Consider the following 23,496-nt stretch of genomic DNA (forward strand, 5'->3'; position numbering starts at 1 on the left):
TTCAGAACTAACAGTCATCGTAAATCATTCAGCTAGCTACAGTATTTGAAACACCTGAATGTTTTTGGTGTCACTATGTTATGAGTGCATTCCTACCCGAATGCACAAAATATTGGCAGTAGTAGATGCAAATAAATTATGCACAATGTTATTTACTAAGCGTGATGAGACAAATTGCAGGGGCTGATATCTTAATACCACATCTGGAAGACAGGTATAAATCGACATCATTTCTTTGACGGACTCCATACATAAAGATAAAATATCAGGCATTTAACAGTTTTGGTAGTATTGTGTGTGGTGTGCTACGATTATCTCAATACTTAGCACCACACATATTAACTCATACACTTCCAGCCATTTTCACTGAAGCAACCCACAGAATATTATGTTGTATTGCTATAAAACATGGAACCTACCAAAAGAAATACTAGAGTCTCTTCTTTCCTCTGGAAAAAAGTATATTTGTATTGTATTTGTTTTATCATTATTCACAAATCTGTTGAAAACAGTGGGGGAAAGAGCTTTTTCGCAAAATGGCCATGGTTGATCTCTTATACTCTGCTGCCACCTGCTGGACGTTTTTTGTAATAACTGCCATTGCTCAAACGACCTCTTCAGATCAGCGGTTGCATCAAAGCCTTCTGTATGCTATAGCATAAAAAAAAAAAAAAAAAAAACGTTTCAAAACAAAGTTCACATATAAGCAGTAATCTCACATGATCACATAAATTTGAGTTATATTGGCGCCCAAGTGTTTCCAAAGAGAACCATAGGCTGGAGCAATGTAAAATGGTGATGTTGGCATAAGATTATGATCTCACAAGACATAAAATAGTCAATTTTAAACAAATTAATAAACACTAGATGGTAGATACATGCATTGCTGAAATAGATGTAAAATCAGTATGACACAGAATCTTGCAAGTGATTGAAAAGTGCTTTTGTGAAAGTATTACAAGTATTCTCGCGCAAACACAACACGAAGAGTCTGGTGAACTATGGCTTCAATTCGGTTGCTTCCTTTCGTTGCGCTGAAATTTTGCTGTGAGAGAGCAAATTGTAAAATGATACACTAGGTGGGTTTCATCACGCCCTAGGGTTAGGGTTAGTGAGTTTCACGTGCTCCGTTCGTCATTCATCTCAAAGCATTGCAGTAGTCAATGACAATATACAAAGATATGTCTGCACTTCAGAGCTAATAAAATTGTTGAGTACAACTGAAGACTTATTTGTTCTCTTATAAAATGCAAAATAACAATTTCAGCCTTTAGTTCCTGTAGTGTTGTCCACATTAACTTACCGTAGAAGAATTACGCTGACTGAAGCGGCCCGTAAGCCGCACCGTTCTATTTTTAGCACCGCAGCTCGACGACATTACGACGTAAACAGACAATTAAGCGTGCGGCAAACGTAAACGAGACAATTAAACACAAAGTTACGTGAGCTACAAACATATATAGCACACATTAAACCACATACTGTATAGGCGAACTGTGTGCGAAGTGAAGTGTGTGATTATTTAATTATAATTGAAATTACTTAAAAGTGTCACTGTTTATTAATTTTCAAATGCTGAATTATCATCTGATTTTGGAAATTTAACCACTCACTTTTTTACCTGCTGCTATTTATATTGAACAATGTCCCCTTTCTAGTAAACAGAATCTATCCAATGAAGTTGTCTACTCCAAGGCTCCACCATCCACCACCAACCACATAGGAGGTGAAAATGGGACTAGCCCAGAAGAGGTGGAAGTGCTGCTGTCCAGTCAGAAAGCTGCGCCTCGACAGCCATCGTTTTTACGTTCACTCATCAAAGCCTTTGGACCCTACTTCCTGATTGGTTCATCTTACAAACTTTTGCAGGATGTCATCACATTTGTTAACCCTCAGCTGCTCAGGTGATTCAAATTACCTTTTAGTACAGAATGTACTAGTCACATATTTCAAATGTTTTCATACAAAACAAAGTCCAACTCAAAGTGCTTTACATGAGTTAAAATCAATGTTAAGAAAAACTTACATGTGTTTTTGTTGAGTGCTGTATACATATTTGCTTTTGTTACAGAATGCTGATCTCCTTCACAAAGCAAAAAGGTGTCCCTGACTGGTGGGGTTACTCTCTGGCCTTCCTCATGTTCTTCACAGCTTTTTTGCAAACTCTCATCCTCCACCAGCACTTTCAGTATTGCTTTGTCACCGGCATGCATGTACGCACAGCTCTCATCGGCGCCATCTACAGGAAGGTACATACGCACACACACCTCCTACTGTCTGTTTTAGATTTGTGACGCCATTTTGTAATTGTGCCGATGTGTTTTTTTGTCTTTGTTCCTTGTCTGCTAGTCGTTGGTAATAACCAACGCTGCCAAACGCTCATCTACGGTGGGAGAGGTGGTTAACCTGATGTCTGTGGATGCTCAGAGGTTCATGGACCTCACCACCTTCCTCAACATGCTGTGGTCTGCTCCTCTTCAAATTATGCTTGCGCTATATTTCCTCTGGCAGGTACATTAAGTAATAGTGTGGTATGTCCAGTAAGCTTTCCTATATTTTTTTGTTTTTGCCACTTTGAGTCCAAATATGGGTCATTGAAGTCGCTTGTGTCTAAAATTATTTTATATTTATAGCAAAATCAAAATGTAATTTATTTGTGTCTATACTCATCTATTGTGCATATAATACAATGTGCTATGCACATCACTTTTTCTTTTTGTTGTTGTTGTGAAGGTGCAATGTATGTAAACATTTAAAAAATAAAATATAATGCACCAATTGTAGGCAAAAGGCTAATTTCCACTGGTAGCCATACGGAAAACGGCCAATAGAAAGCAACAAAAACAGCAATTTAACAGGAAAGCAAAATAAAATCAATAATACAGACCCATACTAACAGAATCGTTAGAAACAAACGAACACACGACTAATATCCCTCCAGGTATTAATGTTGACAAATTTGGTTGCCAATCAACCATTTTTGTTATGGTTAAATGAGCTGTATGAGGTGGACTCTATTATGTTTTGTGGGATTGCACTCCACTTGTTAATTGCCCTGTAAGGGGAAAAAAATTGACTGACTTCACATGAAGTTCTTTTTTGAAGAATTTCACAATCTCCTCTAGCAACCCCTCTTGTAACCACTGTTGTATCTGATGTAAATTGTATAAGATTGCAAAGTGGAAGTGGAGCTAATCTGTGCCGTATTTTTTTTTATATACAAGACAGCAATCTTTAAAACTAACTATAGGCCTTTCTAATTTCGCAGTCTATATTTATTGAGGATTGAGCAATGATGGAATAATTTTGTTTTGTTTTTTTTATCCAGAAGTACCGGGTTAAGAGAAGTAGAATTTGCAGTGGCCCAGTTGGGTAGACACTAGAGAGTAATTATTATGCGATACTATAAGAGCAAACATGTACATTTGAGCAGCTTATGTCGACATATGATTTCTAAGATGCCTAAAATTTGTAAGTGAAAATTTGAGGATCATACATTATTTACTTTGTCAGTATGATGATCGAACATAGTGCCCAAATATTTATATTCACTTTTGATTTTCTGTCCACAAATGAAAATGTCAGGTTGTTCTATGTGCGATTTATTTATTTTAGTATAAAAATAAAAATAGCAGCAGTTTCGGAGTCTGTAAATTGTAAAAGACAGTTACTCCTCAATTTGAAATGTTTATCATGACCTTTGTAATGAGTGCAGCAACCTTTGAATGCTGTCTAGTCTTCACAACAATTACAGTATAACATACATAATGACCTCACATCCTTGGCAACAGATGATAGATGATTTTTATAAAGACAAAACAGAATTGGACCAAGGATTGAACCCTGTGGGATACCTGTGACAAGATCTTTAAAACTAGAATTTGTATTATGTATTTTAGCAATTAGAAACCAATTAGAAGTAGATTGGGAAAACTTTTAAGATCAGTACACAAGCTTAGGGCAGAATTATACATAGGATGAACACATTTGTATATAAAATGAGTGAGTCCCCCCTCCCCCCCATTTTTTTTCTGTTTGAGTTGCAATGGAACAGTTGATGAACAAAGATAATATAATACAGACCTGCCATCTTATATCTTCTCACTTTTCTCAGCAGTTTGCACCATGTGCAACTCTGTTTAATCAATCAATTATTATTATTATTATTATTATTTTTATCTAACCTTTATTTAACCAGGTAAAAATGTTTGAGAACTAATTCACATATACAAACATGACCTGTACAATCTACCAAACAATCCATTCATTACATATAAGGTTATAAATTGATTGCTTTGATTGATTTTATTTTATCAGGGATGTTCAATAGCACTTTTTTTGTCAGACTCATACCAGTGCGAGTACTCAACTATTGAGTACTCACCGATACCAAGTAACCAATATGACTAGTGTTTCTGATACTTACAATTTATGACAGCCTGGTAATTTTTTAATTTGATTTCATTTAATCTATTTCTATTAAAAAGCAGAACAGTCTCCTAGCAATAGAGAATTCCAAAGAAAGTCCAAAATAAAACACAAACAACTCACTCCGAATTTAGGATTCCTGTGATTATGCCTAAATTATGTTCATGTGTTATTTATGATAAATAAGTGACTTTGCTTATAGAATCTGGGCCCCTCAGTTCTGGCTGGAGTTGCTGTTATGATCCTGCTAATCCCATTTAATGCAGTTATAGCCATGAAGAGCCGTGCCTACCAGGTACTGACATTACGTTAATTTACACTTTGTTGTAATGTTAATGAACATCCACAATACAAATTATGATAATCAATTTGAATATAGTCATTTTTTGATAGTATTCTCACATGCTTATCTTACATTCATTTTTGTCTCCCAGGTGGAGCAGATGCAGTACAAAGATAGCCGTATTAAACTCATGAATGAGATCCTTAACGGCATCAAAGTACTGAAGCTGTACGCCTGGGAAAACTCTTTCAAGGAAAAAGTGCTGGCCATCCGGCAGAAGGAACTCAACGTGCTTAAAAAGGCGGCCTACTTGGGAGCATTGTCAACCATGGCTTGGACCAGTGCACCTTTTTTGGTATGTTATTTATGAAAATGTCTGGGAGCTGAGTGAAACTGTCACATTAGTAATATAATTATTGTATCATTGAGTTATAATTCCTTATTGAAGCTGACAGATTGTTTAACACATTTGCTCCCAAAAACGTATAAATATGTTCTTTTTTTTGTATATGACCATGGTCCCAAAAACGTATTTATATGTTTTTTATGTTTATTTTTTCAATTTTTTATGCTAGAGCATACAGAAGGCTTTGATGCATCCTCTGAACTGAAGAGAGCGCGTGAAGCAATGGTAGTTATTACAAAGACGGCCAGCAGGTGGAAGCAGAGTATAAGAGATCTACCAGGGCCATGTTGCAAAAAGCTCTTTTCCTCACTGTTTTCAACAGATTTGTGAATAATGATGAAACTTAGCTATATTCTAATGATAATTGCTGCAAACGGAAACAGATACAAATCTACTTTTTTGAAAAAAGAAACTCTAATCTTTCTTTTGGTAGGTTCCATGTTTTATAGCAATAGAACACAATATTCTGTAGGCTTTGCAAAATCCAGTAAAGCAGCCGGGAGCGAAGGGGGTTTCATCAGTGAAAAGGGCTGGGAAGGAATGAGTTAATCAAAATCAGTAAAATCAGCATCCATAAAACTGAACATGTGACGTTACTCAGCACATCTACGTATTGTTCTTTGCAAAGTGACCATATTGCTTAAGTTTGATGTCTAAAATGCCACCATAATTTAAAGTACTGCCTCATGGCTTGAAGTTGCACATTTTATCTATATGCTACAGTAATAAGTGAAGTGAAATTACTGTGTTTCAAAGTAGTCAGGCATGAATCATTTCTTATCGGTCTATCTACAACCAGCTATCATCTGTCTGAAATGACCTTTCTGACAAAGAGACATCAAAGCAGATCTTGCGTTGTTTTGTATAAACAAATAATGATACAATCTAACATCCAAATTCTTTTTGCAGCCTCACAAAGGTTTGAATAAGTTAATATTTACACAGGGGAGCAAGGGAGAAAAGTACATAGTATGTCTGCTTCACAGTTGTGAGGTTCTGAGTTCAAGCCTTCTCTCGTCTTTCCTCCCACATTCCAGAAACATGCATCAATTATTCAATTATTGGTAGTCAAATACCGATATAGAAAATAGTGCAAAAATGGTGACAACTGGTTGGTTATCCTGTTTAAATTATTGTCTATCAGCAGCTATAGAAGATATTTTGACTTTGAGTGTTTATATCTACTGTAAACTGTTGTTTCTCACTAGCTCATTTGTTGATGTGTCCTCAGGTTGCACTGACAACATTTGCTGTGTATGTGACAGTGGATGAGAACAACATCCTGGACGCCGAGAAAGCCTTTGTGTCACTCTCGCTGTTTAATATTCTGCGATTCCCTCTCAACATGCTTCCCCAAGTCATAAGCAGCCTCGTACAGGTGGGAATTTTGCATCTCTTGTCTCTCTACCTGTGTGAGTAGAACACTTGGAGAGATAGCACTACTGTTTGTGGTTGAGTGGTTGTTAAAATGAGAAGTTTTGCATAATTCTGCTTATGCAAACAAACAAAAAAACGTACTTCCTTGATCAGCAGTTTCGGTTTACAGTCGAGTTTATTGTACATTACAGACAAGCGTCTCACTGAAGCGAATCCAGAGTTTCTTGAGTCATGATGAGCTGGATCCAAATTCAGTGGACAGGAAGAACACAGCGGCAGGCAAGATAAAACAAAGTTCATCACTTTATGCCTGCACACTTCATTGGAAAAGATGACTCATGCCTGAGAAATCATGCATTGTCACTGTAGCTCATCAGTTCATTGTATACGATTGCAGTTTTTCCGCCTTTTTGTCGAGTCACTATTTCCTGCTTGTAACTTTCACCCAGTGGTTTGGGGTGTGAGGAGGATAATGATGTCATTTGCCAATTTGTCACCGCTCACAGTATGTCTACATATTTTCTGCCCAATAGATTTTTCAGTCACTGTTGTCAATGGGAAATTCACCTGGGCAAAAGAAGATTCTCCTGTTCTTCATGAGTATGTCTTGCCAACTCACTCACACCATGTCTTCTTTTCATAGATTCATGCAAACATTCATTCAAAGTTAGAGGTCTGATTATTGACTGTGTTCTTTTAGCATTAATGTGTTGGTGCCCCAAGGCTCCCTGCTGGCAGTGGTGGGCCATGTTGGCTGTGGGAAGTCCTCTTTAATTTCTGCCCTGCTGGGTGAAATGGAGAAACTTGAAGGAGAGGTTTCTATTCGGGTATGCCTACATTCATTATAATGTTTGACATGCAAGTTAGAAGCAATTTTCATTAATGCTAATAACTTATATGAGACATTTTGCAACAGAAATTAACTACTTGTCATGATAGCCAAATGTATTATTTTTTATAATTAAAATGTACTTAATTTTTTTTTTAAATGATATCTTTGTTTTTCCTTTTCCCTGTCGTCTATATCTTCTGCTCTAATTTCAGCTATCATAAATCTTCTCTTTCGGCATGCATTCATTTCCTCTTTCCTTTTCCTTTTAACTTTCCTTTTTTTTTTTAATGATATTTTGTGGTCCACTTAATAAAGCTGACATTCAGATATTGAGGATTTCATAGACTGCAAGTAATTATAGATTGATGTTATTTGCGTGTTGGTACTGCATACACCATGGTGACCTAACACACTGACTGTGCATTTAGCTTTAAAAAAATAAAATAAAATAAAGTGCCTTGCCGTGTTACATCACAGCTTTAACTCAGCAATTGCCCAATTGTGTTATTAATTCCAATTGGGTGGAGAAAAGTATTGGGCAAACTAAAAAAAACAAAAACACTTACTATGGCCAGCAGAAGGCAGCATTGTATCTCTTCTCTACTCTATTAATGCAATGATGACAATAAAAACCATAGCAGAACGTTTCCATGCACGTCGTTACTGATCAAAGTGTTTGCCATGTTAAGTGTACTCTAAAAAAAAAATACAGAAAAGATGCCAGAGATTATTTTAAGTTAGAAATAGAAGCGATAACGTAATGTACATGTATATTCACACACAAATGGTGGTGATTGTTTTGAAAATTGTCATCAAAAGCAGCTTTTCATTGTTTTTGGTATTTTATAGGACAAAAAGGACTGTTCAGAGACATCACTAATGCAAAAATTATTAGCATAAAAGGTGCTAAGTTTCACAAAAAGCTTTTTTTTCCTGCCATTTTTGGTTCAAAATAGGTGATTTTGATGAAACCAACTCATGATGTACTGCTGATTGCTTAAAAAAATGGAATAAGGTAGAATCTTTTTTTTTTTGTGGTGAAAGAAGGTAGTCTAACCTTTCATTTGGTAGTTTCTGTGTTTCATAGTCATGAAACACAATAGCCTTGAAAAATGAGTTGGCACTCAGGTTCTTTTATTTAAAAAAATGGATGCATTCAAGGAGTTAAGAGAATTCGATGGTAATATATATATATGTATTTTTTTTCTGTCAGGGATCAGTTGCGTACGTTCCTCAGCAGGCCTGGATACAGAATGCCACGCTGCGTGACAACATCCTTTTTGGGAAAGCATACAATGAACAGAAGTACCACTGCGTTCTGGAGGCCTGCGCTTTAACCCCTGACCTCCAGGTTTTGCCAGGAGGAGACATGACGGAAATAGGAGAAAAGGTACTTCCTTTTAGCCTTGTTTTCACTCGTCGCAACTGAGAAGAGTTTTGTAGCTATGCCAAACAAGCTGCCTATATTCTACCTATAACTTTAATGCTGTTTCCTGTTGATACCACAGGGCATTAACCTCTCTGGTGGCCAGAGACAGAGAGTCAGCCTTGCCCGAGCTCTATATAACGATGCTGATGTCTACCTGCTTGATGACCCGCTGTCTGCTGTTGACGCCCATGTGTCCAAACACATATTTGACAACCTCATAGGTCCAGAAGGAGCGCTAAAGGGCAAGGTGTGTTAAAAACACACGTTTTGCATTCATTTGCTTGTGTGCACTTTCCTCATTTGGTATGGGATTTCGTATGCTATCTAGTATTGTTTTTTTCTTGTCATTTGACCCAGACACGTATTCTAGTGACACATGGCATCAGCTACCTGCCGCAGGTGGACAATATAGTGGTGATGGTGGATGGAAGGATGTCAGAGATGGGCTCATATCAGGAGCTGCTCAAGCAGAATGGAGCATTTGCTGAGTTTCTCAGGAACTATGCTCTGGAGGACGTCGTAGAGGAGGATGAGGTCACAGGTAGAATTAAGTGTTTTATCTTATATGTGAAATTTGCAAACCATCAGCTAATGTTGGTTGCGATGATTATATTTCAGCTTGATAGAGGGATTTTGCTTAATGTTTTTACAGAGGAAATAATCGATGATGAGGATTTGTTCCCTGAAGATACCCTTAGCAACCATATAGACATGGTGGACAGTGAGCCAGGAATCAATGAAGCAAAGAGAAAATTCATAAGGTATTACAAACATGTACATCTTTTTTTCTTCAAATAGTGACTTCTAATTTAATAGACATGTTGTAACGGCATGTGACTGCTCTGAGCCCAAAGCAGGCACAGATGAGAAGGGAGAATAATTTTAAACACAGTCCCAAAATGAAAGACTAATAAACACAAAGCACAACCGATGAGGACAAATAGTAATATACAAAGTACAAAATAAAAAACTAAGAAACATAAAGCGTTATTAACAAGTAGGGAGATATAGTGTCACTATCGCATCTTTCTAGAATTATTATCCTATTAACAGGCTTGAGGAGTAACGGAATACATTTACCGCCGTTACGTAATCTGATTACATTTTTTTTTTTTTTAACTGTATTCCGCTACAGTTACAGGAAAAAACATGTAATCAGATTACAGTGATGAACACCTAAAACCGGAGGCAGATTATATTCTTGGATAATACAACCCTAGAGCTCTTTTGGAAGTTCACAACTTACTTTCCTGTGTCTTTTGGGCAATCTCTATGTGCTAATATTGTCTTTAATACTCTAAATCAGTGAGTGTTTTTAAGCACACAAATAACATCAGCCATTCGGCCACTAGGTGGTGCACCAACGGAAAAAATAAAGATTATCTCACAAACTCAATTATTTAACAACTGTTTCTTAACCTTATTGCTGTTTATTTGGTATTGTCTAGTAACAAACAACGGTGTGACGGGATTTTAACATGAAATGCACTCTACAAACACCATCATGTGCGTTACATTAACAAGTTAACAAACGCATTAGATGTTACCTGACCTTGCTTCGGGGGAGGAGTTGCATGTCAAGTCAGTCTTTGCATGTAGTTTTCTGTTTAGGTGCTGTTGAAGTACTCCTACGGGATGCCATGCAGGAAAAATATTATCTTTTGTTCATTCTTTTTTTAACTGGAAAATATTCCAAAGTGGGACTTATACTGGCACGGTGTTAAATTGTTTCAAATCTTACTTGCAAGATAAGGACCACTTTGTCTCATTTGGTAGTCATGTGTCTGGGCAGATCACATGCGGGGTTTCACAAGGCTCTATTATTGGACCACTTCTACTTAATATGACATGCAGCCCCATGCCCAAATAAAAAGTTGTACATGCTTCAGTATACAACTGACATAATTTCTTTTAATTGAAGGCAAATCAGCATAATTTCGGCAGATGGTGAGAACCCAAAATCCCGGTCAGTGAGGAGGCATGGCTGCAGTCAGAGGAAGCACCCAGAGCCACAAGAAAAAAAGCAGCCACATGGGATAGAGAAACTCATTCAGGCAGAGACTGCAGAAACAGGCAGGGTTAGTTTGTTTTTAGAATTTGAGCTTATTCTAAAAAAAAAAATTCATTCTGTAGCAATCAGTCATCCCGTCGTTACTTGTTTTTGCATTTTAACACCGGTGTGTCCTTCAGGTCAAACTAAAGGTCTACCTTGAGTATGCCAAAGCAGTGGGAATGCTGCTATCTGTGCTGATCTGCATTTTATATGGCTGCCAGAGTGCAGCGGCAATCGGAGCAAATATTTGGCTCAGTGAGTGGACCAATGATGCTTTGCAAAACCAGACTGAGGACAATATTAATATGAGGGTGGGTGTGTATGCAGCGCTAGGCATTACACAAGGTAAGAAACAGTTTTTTATGTGTTTTTTTTCTCATGTTGTTCCAAGCATAGACCGTATAAAAGTGACTATAGAAGTCTATTTCCTATTAATTGCACAGAGGAAAATCTTAGTTAAATTCAGCTGCGTATTTTCTTCTGCGCACAGATTGCTCAATACTGCCATGAAAATTGACTCCACCATCATGCAGCCTTGCTTGTTTACACAACACACTGCTGGCGTAATACTGCCTGAGTGCACCACTGTTATGTGATATGTTTTCTTTTCTTTTTTTTTAAGGAGAGCTCAGTATTGTTCATTCGATTTGACATCATCATTGCTCTCCTTTTATAAAAAAAAATAAAAACTTTTTTTTCCCTCATTTTTAATTTTTTTTAAATATTTTTTTAAATATACATACATATATATATACACACATATATATATATATATATATATATATATATATTTATTTTTTTTTTTTTTTTGTATGTGGGTGTGTATGTGCGTGTGTGTGTGCGCGCGTGCATGCGAGCGTGTGTATTCATCAGTTCACCTAAAGCCCATTAAAAAAAATCCCATACTAATAATATAATATAATAATAAATTGCCAAATGCAGAAACATCAATGTAAGTTATCACGATGTAGTGGCTCTCGCTAACAGACAGAATTAAGTAACCAGAATTAGGTTAAAAAATTCTATATACGTAGACCATGTTTCTATAAATTTTGAAATTTGGTTTTTATTTGAGGCAGATATTTTTTCCATTAAAATGTGATTTATGAGGAGGTTAGACCATTGGTCGATATTCAGAGTTTGTTTATTTTTCCAGTTAACAAGAATTGTTTTTTTAGAGATAGTAAGGGCTACAAGTGTAGATTGAAATTGTTTATGTTGAAATTGTTTATGTGTGATATGTTTTCACTGAGGTGCTTTCATCTATCCTTTAAGAAAACACATTTACTGTTTATGTTTTGTTACAACATAAAGGTGACAATGACACCTCTGAAATAAAATCTTCAATTTCTACTAATTAGGGATTCACCATTTTCAAACTTTTCCATAAAGTGTGATGCCAGAATTTAAGTTGAAGTTAACCATTTTGTAAAATGTGTTCTTTAGGCTTTAAAAATGAATTCCACAAACTATAGCTGTTGTACATCAATTAATTGACATAAAGTGGTCTACAGTGGAACCTTTGAATGTCAAGCACAATCTGTTCAAGGCTACAGGTCGAACTTTGATTTGTTCAGCTTTTGAAACTTTGTGAAGCAAAATTTTTCTCATAGGAAATAATAGTAATTTTATTGTTCAACTGATCCGGCCATTTGGAATTATGTCTTCTTCTTTTTTAAACATTTCTCTCTAAATATTCCTGACCTGTTTCATAGAAAGGAACTTAAAGAGACTGTTAGGATTTAGTGCCATCTAGTGGCAACTAATATGTCATTCATTAAAAAAAAAAACACTATTAATTTCAATAAAATGCCCCAAAAAAATCACATCAATGTACATTATTTGATAATATTGTAGGTCTCGTAATGATTAATTATATTACCGCGCTTACAAGGAGCCTGACATGTTTCGCTGCCATCTTTCTGTTACGGATACCCAAAAGAGAAGAACGTCGCGAATGTAGTTAGCCTCTGGTAGCGCTAGCAGCTAGTGTCGGACCCAATGGGTTGACCGCCGCTTACCATCCACAGCTGAGGCCTGCCAGTGTTCATCACTAGTACTGTGATTCAGGCTCCTGTCTACCTCTGCTTTGCTCTCTCTAGCTTTTGCTAGCTTCTCCTTCTAGCCACTGTTGTCAGCCGCTCCAGCTAGTTCTTGCTAGCCACTCTTGCTCGCCATGTAGTAGGCTTGCAAAGTGTGGTTTCTCTGGGGCACCGTAATGCACCTGTTTCAAAATCATTGCAATTTTTTAGTTCACCACTAGGTGACACTAAATCCTACATACACACTGTACCTTTAATCGCGTTAAATATAATGACATTCTAAACGTATCCATTGTCGCTAGTTAGAAAAGTTTATGCATATGGAGATGTCATTTTATGTGATGATCGTTTCAAACGTTCAATTGGTCCCAAGACACAAGCAGGAGGAGTAATGAATTTGTAATGTTTGTTTTATTGGTGCACCAATCTCCATTTGTAGAGGTATGAACTTTTTTAAATGACACGACACAATGATTTATTGCAAATTATTTTGCACACTCTGAAGCTAAGGCTCCGAACCCCAATGGTTCCAGGGATTGCAGTTTGACAACCACCGTTTTAAGTAACATGAGAGCATTGCTAACAAGTAATTGTAAAAAGAAGAAAATGTACTCATCATGCACAGCCAGCTTGTAGATATTTACTTCCGATGCCTGGGAAGTAAATCTCTTAGCATAAACATGCTCACTCTGTCTATACTGTATTATTACATTTTTGGTTGTCATCAGTTTCAGATATCATCAAAAATATATCAACACAAAAGTGTCCAAAAAAGCAAAATAAACAAAATGATTGCACTGTACATTGCATTTGTAGCCTTTAGAAAGGCCTTCATTTGAATGAGGGCTATTGGAGGATATGCATGTCCTAATCTAAAATCTTATTAATAAGGATTTATTATTGCTTTTGTTGATTGATCACTATTTGATGTGTTTGTGTGTAGAGTGTTAAAAGGCTGTGAATGTTATGCATAATGTCGTCTAAAGCATTTTTTCAATGAATGTTCCCTTTTCAACCTTGCACCGCAGGCATGTGTCTACCATTTGCCAATTGACAACAAAACCCTTCTTTTCTGAAATCAATCTCAGGTGTCCTGGTCATGATCTCTTCCTTTACGTTAGCCATGGGAAACATTGGGGCGGCAAGGAAGCTGCACCATAACCTGCTCGCCAACAAACTTCACACACTCCAGTCTTTTTTTGACACCAATCCCATAGGACGCATCATCAACCGTTTCTCCAAAGACATCTACGTTATAGATGAGACCCTGCCTTCAACCGTGCTCATGTTCCTGGGCACCTTTTTTGTTTCTCTCTCCACCATGATTGTTATCATTTCCAGCACGCCCATCTTTGCGGTTGTCATAGCACCCCTGGCTTTCGCGTACATCTTTGTGCAGGTATTCAGTGAAATGGAAAACAATGCATGCTGTGTGCATGTTTGCAGTTGTTTTAACACTCCAGTGTTTGGTCCTTATTTTCATCTTTTTTTTCTACAGCTTTGTCCATGCTGAGCATTGCTGCTATGATTTATCTAACCACTTCTTTCTCTGTCACGCCCACATTCTTCTTCAACACGTTTAAACACACAAACACAAAAATAGATAATCTGTAGAACTATGGCTCCCTCTAGTGGTGAGGTTGTACTGATGTAACTCAAATGGCAGTGGCCACTTGTTGAGAGAAAGCAAAGCATCTTGTTTTTACAAAATAATTTCAGTATCAGTAGGTATATGCCAGCTTCAGGCTGTGAACTGGATTACTTTATAAAATGCAAATCTAAATCCATTTAACACATTTGTTTTGTTGTCACATTTGCCCCCTTCCCCTTCCCTGCTTACTTCCCTTCTCGCAGGTGCGCTGTTGTTGGTTAACTGCCTGTTGTCGCAGACCTACAGTATGATACGGGCAGCCAAGCTCATGCACCGCAACCTGCTCCAGGGGGTCCTGCGAGCGCCGCAGGCCTTCTTTGAGAGCAACCCTATTGGGCGGTTGATTAACCGCTTCGCCAAAGACATTGATGCCATAGACTCCCAGATCCCACATCAAATTGACATATGGATGCGCACTTTCTGGTACACACTGAATGTGCTGCTCATATGCTCTGCCCTCACCCCCAAATTCCTCATAGTCGTAGCCCCGTTAATGGTGTTCTATTGGTGGGTTCAGGTAAATAGTAAACAAGTCTGTTACACGCATGTCTGACATTGATGAGAAAATGTGCTGTAGTACTTTGGGTGGTAGTGGCTTTTAGTGTGTTATTAGCCAGAGGTTAGGTTGAGAGTTAGTTAATATTGCTGTCATTTCAGTAACCATGATAATGCAATCTGAAAACTCTGGTGGCAGAAATAATGGAAGTTATTGAACACGATAATTTTTTAGCCTTCTTTTGGACAAAGGTAGCAAATCTGGGTCCAGAAAGTAACAACCCTGCCACAGTTTGACTTTAGACCCTTGTGCTGGCTAGCTAGCTCCCTAGCAGGTAAACGAGCACCGGGGAAGCTAGTGAGAGAGCTTGCTAGCTAGCATCTGGGGCTAAAGCCAAACTGTGTCAGGGTTTTTACTTTCTGGACCTGGATATGCCACCTCTGATCATGGATAGCAGTGCCTCATGATGTGTTTGTTTACTTAAAACAAGCCTGAAGAGGTTTGTGCACCTTTGTGGTATTAACACAAATTATCCCTGTTGGTCAATGTTTTGGTTTTATGTACAGCAGAAGGCCAGAGGCTTTGGAGCTTCCATCCAAATGACATGACAAATAAGAGGTTATATTTTATATGTGGTTGTTGCTATACTATGTTGTTCATGTAGGGTTTCACCTCCAAAATAATATTGCAAGTGTTTAAAACGTTTCAAGAGAATTATTGAACCCCAGATGGCCTCTCTATTCCTATGGACTATAATAGTCAATAATTTCGTACATCTTAATAGACAAAAGTATTTAGTTTATATTTGTATCAATGCCCAAATGTTTATAGAGCATTTCTGGATTGACTGCTAGGAAATTGTAATCGGTTAAAAAAAAAAAATCCCTATTAAGCCATTCACTCCCAGCCATTTTCACTGAAGCAACCCCCTTCCCTCCTAACTGTTTTACTGGATTTTGACTGATTTTGCAAGGCCCACAGAATATTATGTTATATTGCTATAAAAACATGGAAACTACCAAAATAAATATTAGAGTCTCTTCTTTCATCAGAAAAACTGTATATTTGTATCTGTTTCAGTTTTGCAGCAATTAGCATTAGACTATAGCTAAGTTTGATTCCTGGTGAAAACACTGACAAAAATAACTCGTTGCAAAAGTGCCTTGGCTGATCTATTGTACTCTGCTGCCACTCTTTTGTCATAACTGCCATTGCTTTAAGGCATCTACTCATGTTGGAAGCTGCATCAAAGCTTTCTGTATGCTCTTGCATAGAAAATCAACAACAACAACAAATAAAAAAATTATAAATACGTTTTTGGGGAGTGATGGTCAAAGTATTAAAAAACGTGTTAACACGTTTTGGGGTTTGAATGAGTTAATTTCATTTGTGATGCTTGAGCTAGTCTGGGAATTTATTCCAGTGTTTCTTGGGTGTATATATCAGACCATTTAACCAAACCTTTTTACAACAATTTTTGCTATATCTTTAAAGAGGATTTTCCTTCGTTACCTATTCCATATGCTGTTAGTTGGTATTAGCTGATTTAATTGTGTCATTTGTATCAAGTATCCATCAAGCAGGCATTTAAGTCATCACATTATGTCATGCACCCTGAAAAGATTATTCCTGCCACTGGAACAGCTTTAGCATTAGCTATACCTGATAGTAGCTATGGTGTCGGACCCAGGTGAATTTTGTTGCTGGTAGTTGCAATTACACATGCATACTGTTGCTGATTTCTGATCAATTATTTTATTTCACTTAAACTAGTAAATCAGTGAAAATTCAGAGCATCGATTTCAATTATTTTATTTCACTTAAACTAGTAAATCAGTGAAAATTCAGAGCATCGATTTCACATATGATTGAAAACTTCTCTTGTTTACATAACACATAATTTCAGTCTCATTGTTGCATCATTTTTAAGAGTTCAAGTTTCAATGACATATTCAGACACAAGTTACAACAAAAGTGACCATGACCCATGACGATCACTAATCATTTTAAATTAAGCGAGGGCACAACTAAATTGATAAATGTATATGCATTTTGAACAAAAGACTGTGGGTAATTTTAATGTTGGCTTTCCTTTAATTCACTACTGACAAGCTTTCTGAGACTGTCGTGATATTTTCCCTGCATGGCATTTCTCTTGTGAATATTGCTGACTTGCGTGTCCCCTGTATGAGTGCTTTGTGGACGTTAATCAAAGTCTAACTACTCACTAATTCAAAAATTACAACAGTACTAACATAAGGGCCCCAGCAGCGACTGCTGTGAGGACCCTATTGTAATTGTTAGAAAGAGGTTCATGTAAAAAAAAACACACACACATAAAAACACTCATTGCAAGTGTTTTGATAGCACAGGCTTAATATTGTGTATGATTGTGGAAGTATGATTGTTATGTGCTATGCATTGTTTGCAATATGTTAACCTGCGCAGGTAATTGGCTGTAACTTCATGTTTGATTTTCTCCCCTCGCTGCCTGTAGAGGTTTTATGTTGCCACATCTCGGCAGCTTAAGCGTCTGGAGTCTGTCAGCCGCTCCCCCATTTACTCCCATTTCTCTGAGACCATCACTGGCTCGAGTGTTATCCGAGCCTTTGGCAGACACTCAGCATTTGTTTCCATGGGTGATATGAAAGTGGATGAGAACCAAAAGAGTTACTACCCCGGTATAGTGTCCAACAGGTATGTATCTTGTTTACACAACAGCAACTATTTTTATCAGGCTGGTTTCCTTGGCTTGGTCTTCCTGTTTAGTTTTAGGTTTTGTGGCAGATTTTCATTTATATCATTTATGTACTTTGTGATATTAAAACAATTACATTTTGTTGATTAAACAGAGATATATAGTAAACATCCAAACTAATTAGAGATTTAATATATATATATATATATATATATAAAAACGTAGAATGTAGGGGTGGCAGTCGATTTTTTTTTTTAATCGTAATTAATCGCATGGCTTCAATAGTTGACTCACGATTAATCGCAAATTTTAAATCTGATCTAAATGTACTATAAAATGTACAGTAAAATATATTGTTAACATAAATGTGTAAAAAAAAAAAGTTAAACTAATAGAAATATGGCTGCATCTTATAGTCATTGATACAGTAATTTCATAGTAATTCATAAAATTGAGTTGAAATGACTAAAAAAGATAAACTGTGAAAAAAATATTGATTTGTGTTGTAGTCATTTTTCCTGCCACTAGATAGCATAATTGCATTTGTAAGACATCAGTCACAGCTCAGTACATTTTTCTTTTCATATTAAGAGCTATCTAATATTCAAGATGAAATAACTTGTGAAATTCTGTATATTTTTTAAGTTTTAATATGCAACTTGTACAGACTTTCCAAACAAGGGGTGGTTATCGCGCGTTGGAAAAATGTGTGTCCTTAAAAGTACTTTAAATTAACTCAAAATTAACACACTAATTTTGACACCCATAGTAGAATACATTATTTAAAACAGGGTTGTCAATCTTGTTTAGGGGCCACAAATTTGTTGTCCAAGTCGGCTGAACTACTAAAATCATAGCATATTTAACTCTTTGACTGCCAGACGTTTTCAGAAAAGGGATGCCGTGGGTGCCAGCCGATTTAAGCATTTTGACTGATCTTTCAAGGTCCACAGAAAATGATGTGTTTGGACTATGGAAACACACATACTACCAAATGATAGATGAATATTGGACTCTCAACTTTCATCAGAAAAAAAAAGTTTGTTTCTACCTAATTCCGTTTTTCAGTAATCAACAATAGAAAATGGTTAGTTTCACCTCTGTTTTGGAAAAAACGTCTTTTAACGTCTTTGGCACCCCTCCATAGGATTTTACTAAACGTTATTTAACGTTTTTGGCAGTCAAAGAGTTAAAGTCCAGTAAATAATAATAATAATTACAAAACTTATAATAATAAGTTGGTGTCTTGCCCATTGTTTGAATGCAAATAAGTAGGAAAAACTTCAACCATCCTTTTACTAAAAATGTTTAAGAATAAGCTGTGACTTAAGGAAAGCATGCAGTTAAATTCAGTCAGGGTCGCGATCACCCATAACCTTAGTTAGGACAACCACCATCGAACATGGATGCATTGATGTTTCCAGGCACAGCCGTCTATAGAACATACGAATATGAACACTTGATCAACTAAATGTCACTCAATCTCCTAAAAAAAACTCACTAATGTCTTTTTTGAACAGCCATAATGAAAACTGTATGTAGGCTACATAATGAAAAGATTTTGCCATTGCCCTGGGTCACTTGTAATGTACTTTGTTGTTGTTGAATATTCCTTGGCCAAATTCAGTTTAAACTCCTTTTATATTGAACAAACTCATGCTGTGAACTACTGTATGGTTTTACTGAAAACCGAGAACTGTGAGTGAGGTGATGAAAACCTAAAAAAAAAAATTCTCATGCAGGTGGCTGGGAGTGCGAGTAGAGTTCATCGGGAACTGCATCGTGTTGTTTGCTGCTCTGTTTGCGGTCACTGGAAAGAATGATCTTAACCCTGGCCTTGTGGGTCTGTCAGTATCTTATGCTTTACAGGTACGCGATATGTAAGGCTTCACAAATGTATTCCTGAATTTGTGTTTTTTACCAAATACTATATAAGAATGTTTACATATTTTTCTAGAGTAACAGCATGTGACTTGGTATAACAAGACTTATTCACATGGAACATCATTCACTTAGTCACGTTCATCGCCATTTGTTATTTTCATTTTGTTGAATTCATATGTCACCTGTGTTGCAGGTGACCATGTCTCTGAACTGGATGGTGCGGATGACTTCTGATCTCGAGAACAACATTGTAGCCGTGGAACGAGTGAAGGAATACTCTGAGACCAAGACAGAGGTACAGTATGGAGTAGTTTTCCTACAACAAACAAACTCAGCATATGACTATTCTAGGGGTGTCAAAATTGGTGCGTTAATTTAAAGTTATTTTTATGCCACTTATTTTTGAAACGCGTGATTAATGACCGTCCCATACTTGGAAAGCCTGTACTGTGGAATTCCAGTCGCAACGCAGCACACACATCCAAAATTTAGCAGTAATAAATATAATAACAATGCATATATTTGTGGAGATTGGGGTCAAGTTGCATTTTACAATTTTAAAAATGTGCATAATTTCAAAAATTAAAGTTTAGATAGCTCTTAATATGAAAATAAAAATACACTGAGCTGTCACCAACGTCTTACAAATGTAATTATGCCATCAGAACAATGACCTCAACACAAATCAATATCACACTCGTGTTTTACAGTACAGTGCATCTTTTAATTTTAACTCAATTTTATATTAGTTAAATTATTTTATTAACTCATATTTCTATTAGTTTAACACTTGTTTCTACTTTTATGTTAACAAGAGTATGAAACTTAGAAAATAATATTATGTTGTACATTTTATTGTTAAATATATAAAAAAGTGTTTTATAAATAAAATATACTATTATTACATTTATCATAGATATAAAATTAATCGTGAATTAACTATTGAAGTCATGTAATTTATTATGATTTAATTTTTTTTTATCACCTGACACCCTAGAATATTCAGAAGCCTCACCTCTGAAGAATCACTTCTCAGGTGGTACAAATTCAGTCCCTAGTGTAATGACTTTGTTTTTAATGTATAAATATTTAGTTTGACAGATCAAACTCTCAAGCATTCCATTTATTGGAAAATGAAACGCTAAAGCATCTTTTTTTTTTTGTCTGAAAAAGTGCTTTGTGCTCTAATAACCCTATGCTGGTGAAAAGTAGGAATTTACAACACATTCCTAAATTCTTGTGCCGCTGTCAACTTGCACAACAACAGCAAAAAATAAAGTCTAGCTCTAAAAGTTAGCTTAACTGTAGTATACTAATTTCCACAGTAAACATGACAAGTAGAAGAGTTGGCAAGTTAGACGTAGATACCATGTTAGCTAAAAATTAGCCTAGCTCTAAAAGTTAGCTTAACTGTAGTATACTCATTTCCACAGTAAACATGACAAGTAGAAGAGTTGGCAGGTGAGAAGTAGATACCATGTTAGCTAACAGTTAGCCTAGCTCTAACAATTAGCTTAACTGTTTTATTCTTCTTTCTTACTACTACACTTGTGACATGCTGTTTCTCAAAGGTAAACTTGAGTACATCATTAACAACTATAACTACAAGAGCAAAAAGCACGTTGATTTGTTTTTCTCCTCATGTGTAGGTAAAAAAAATAAAATAAATCTGTATATGTACCTTGTTTTAGATAGCTAGTGTGCAATAAGCTTGTGAGAGGCAGAGGACAAAGAATGTGACACTTTGAGTGACAGAAAGATTTAAAAATGGAGATTCTTCATTTGTTCTTTTTATATTTCTATGCAAAAGGCACCCTGGGAAATCGAAGACAAAAAGCCCCATCCTGATTGGCCCATGCAAGGGAATGTGGACTTCCACAACTACAGTGTCCGGTACCGAGAGGGACTGGATCTTGTTCTCAAAAACTTGACACTGAGTGTCAAAGGAGGAGAGAAGGTACGGGAATAAAGTGATAGAGAAGAAACATGCATGGCCTTACTGACTGCAACATTTTCCACAGGTTGGTATTGTAGGTCGAACAGGAGCTGGCAAGTCATCCATGACGCTCTGCCTCTTCCGCTTGCTGGAAGCCGCTGAAGGCGAGATCTTCATCGACGATGTTAAGATATCGGAGATAGGTCTGCATGACCTGAGGTCCAAACTTACAATCATTCCACAGGTACATATCATATACGTCACAAAAGCATTTCATACCTGAGGTTCAGCACCCTGTGCAGCGGCACATATGGCACATACCAGAAACCAGTTTTCCCAACCAATATTTTCTCCTCATTCTACCTTCTAGAACCCGATGTAAGCATGTGTGTGTATGTTTTTGTCCCAGGAACCAGTCCTATTCTCCGGATCACTGAGGATGAACCTCGACCCCTTTGAGAAGTACACTGATGACGAGGTGTGGAAAGCGCTGCAACATTCCCATTTGCACAAGTTTGTGAGCAACCAGCCAGCTAAACTGGAGATGGAGTGCTCAGAGGGAGGAGAGAACCTCAGGTATGGAGCAGGCAATGTTTCTCCATGATGAGTTGACAGCTTTAGGATTGATTGTGTGATGCCCCATCGTGTTTTCTCAGTGTGGGTCAGAGGCAGCTGGTGTGTTTGGCTCGAGCTCTTCTGAGGAAGACGCGAATCCTCATACTGGATGAAGCTACTGCTGCTATCGACTTGGAGACGGATGATCTCATCCAGTCTACTATCAGGACTCAGTTTGAAGACTGCACCGTTTTTACGATTGCACACAGGCTCAACACTGTTATGGATTACACAAGGTGAGAAACATTTTTGTCTTGCTCCATTAAAACAAAGAGTGCGGAAACAGAGACATAAGCATCTTCAATGCTGTGTATTATTTCATTGGTGGTGGGGGAATTCCTTAAGTTTGTGAGCAAACTTAAGTTTAATTCAGCAGGGGATCAAACCATTATCTCCCCACCCAAGACACATTTCTTTGATACATGTTCCTACTTTGTGTCCTTGCAGAGTGCTGGTGTTAGACAAGGGACAGATTGCAGAGTTTGATACTCCTTCCAATCTCATATCACAGCGTGGAATCTTCTACGGAATGGCAAAAGATGCAGGACTGGCGTAGTAGAGCAGCAGCTCTTCATCAACAAGGTTTAGTGTCTTCACAGCACTTACCTGTCGTCTTGAGCGCCATTGCAGACTCATGCCAAATAGGAGTTGCAAATAACTACATGAGGTCATTTAGTCATCTCACACTGAGGGGACAGCAATGCGTGTCAGGGAAATGGCGCAGGAAAGAAGAAAAACAAGCTTTATTTGCTCCTCCAAAATGGATCGCAAGTGCCTTCAGCCCGTGAGGTGAAAAAAACAAGTGAATGTATCGTTTTCAAGTCATCTATCTACTGCAAAACACAACAAGCATAGGCATTTTTATGTTGTTGTTTTTTATTAGTGTTCAAAGATTTTGTGCCACTGTACTGTCTGCAAAAAAAAAAAAACCTTTGTGATGAACCCACTTATTTTTGTATTGTATCATTATTTAAGCTGTTTTTTTGGTTACTGATTTTTTTTTATGCAACCAGGGAAGTTTGTTCAGTTGATGTGATTCTTCTGTGAACAAAATCTATCTATAAAACTTGAATTCTGTACCAGCAAAATATGAAATATTGTAATGCTTGTAATAAAATAAAAAAGAAAAACATGATTGTCATAAATTGATGCATTTATGTTTTGTTTTTCTCCCTTTTTTTGTGTTTATTTTATTTTTATTTATTTTTACAAATTTTGGGGGTTGTAGCATAAATTCAAGTGGTGGAGCACCCCTTGGACTGATTGCCAGCCAATCAGTCCCTAACCCTTTAGAAAAAAACCAGGTGAATAGGTGGTTACATATTTACTTTTATGAGATATAATACCAGCATGTCACAGTAGAAGT

The 23,496-nt window shown here is 36.9% G+C and overlaps 1 protein-coding gene across 5 annotated transcripts in view; it reads left to right on the forward strand.

Moving 5' to 3' along the window:
* The window catches only part of abcc3 (ATP-binding cassette, sub-family C (CFTR/MRP), member 3), a 48,088-nt gene extending 24,813 nt beyond the window's left edge, over window positions 1-23,275 (forward strand). The window contains exons 8-31 of one of the 5 annotated variants that reach the window (XM_077550259.1): window positions 1,659-1,904; window positions 2,072-2,249; window positions 2,350-2,511; window positions 4,631-4,723; window positions 4,863-5,066; window positions 6,349-6,495; window positions 6,686-6,773; window positions 7,028-7,094; window positions 7,195-7,321; window positions 8,540-8,716; window positions 8,835-9,002; window positions 9,113-9,296; window positions 9,408-9,516; window positions 10,677-10,833; window positions 10,946-11,153; window positions 14,705-15,018; window positions 17,495-17,694; window positions 19,438-19,564; window positions 19,773-19,874; window positions 21,390-21,536; window positions 21,601-21,759; window positions 21,925-22,091; window positions 22,172-22,366; window positions 22,578-23,275. In XM_077550259.1, coding sequence (XP_077406385.1) covers window positions 1,659-1,904; window positions 2,072-2,249; window positions 2,350-2,511; window positions 4,631-4,723; window positions 4,863-5,066; window positions 6,349-6,495; window positions 6,686-6,773; window positions 7,028-7,094; window positions 7,195-7,321; window positions 8,540-8,716; window positions 8,835-9,002; window positions 9,113-9,296; window positions 9,408-9,516; window positions 10,677-10,833; window positions 10,946-11,153; window positions 14,705-15,018; window positions 17,495-17,694; window positions 19,438-19,564; window positions 19,773-19,874; window positions 21,390-21,536; window positions 21,601-21,759; window positions 21,925-22,091; window positions 22,172-22,366; window positions 22,578-22,686 — 3,835 coding nt within the window. In that variant the 3' untranslated portion in view covers window positions 22,687-23,275. Of the gene's footprint in view, window positions 1-1,658; window positions 1,905-2,071; window positions 2,250-2,349; window positions 2,512-4,630; window positions 4,724-4,862; window positions 5,067-6,348; window positions 6,496-6,685; window positions 6,774-7,027; window positions 7,095-7,194; window positions 7,322-8,539; window positions 8,717-8,834; window positions 9,003-9,112; window positions 9,297-9,407; window positions 9,517-10,676; window positions 10,834-10,945; window positions 11,154-13,938; window positions 14,250-14,704; window positions 15,019-17,494; window positions 17,695-19,437; window positions 19,565-19,772; window positions 19,875-21,389; window positions 21,537-21,600; window positions 21,760-21,924; window positions 22,092-22,171; window positions 22,367-22,577 lie in introns of those variants that run through there. The other 4 variants (XM_077550260.1, XM_077550261.1, XM_077550262.1 and 1 more) reach the window with 4 other exon arrangements.
* The last annotated feature ends 221 nt before the right edge of the window (window positions 23,276-23,496 follow it).

This window comes from Vanacampus margaritifer, chromosome 18 (genome assembly GCF_051991255.1).
Source record: "Vanacampus margaritifer isolate UIUO_Vmar chromosome 18, RoL_Vmar_1.0, whole genome shotgun sequence".
NCBI lineage: Eukaryota > Metazoa > Chordata > Actinopteri > Syngnathiformes > Syngnathidae > Vanacampus > Vanacampus margaritifer.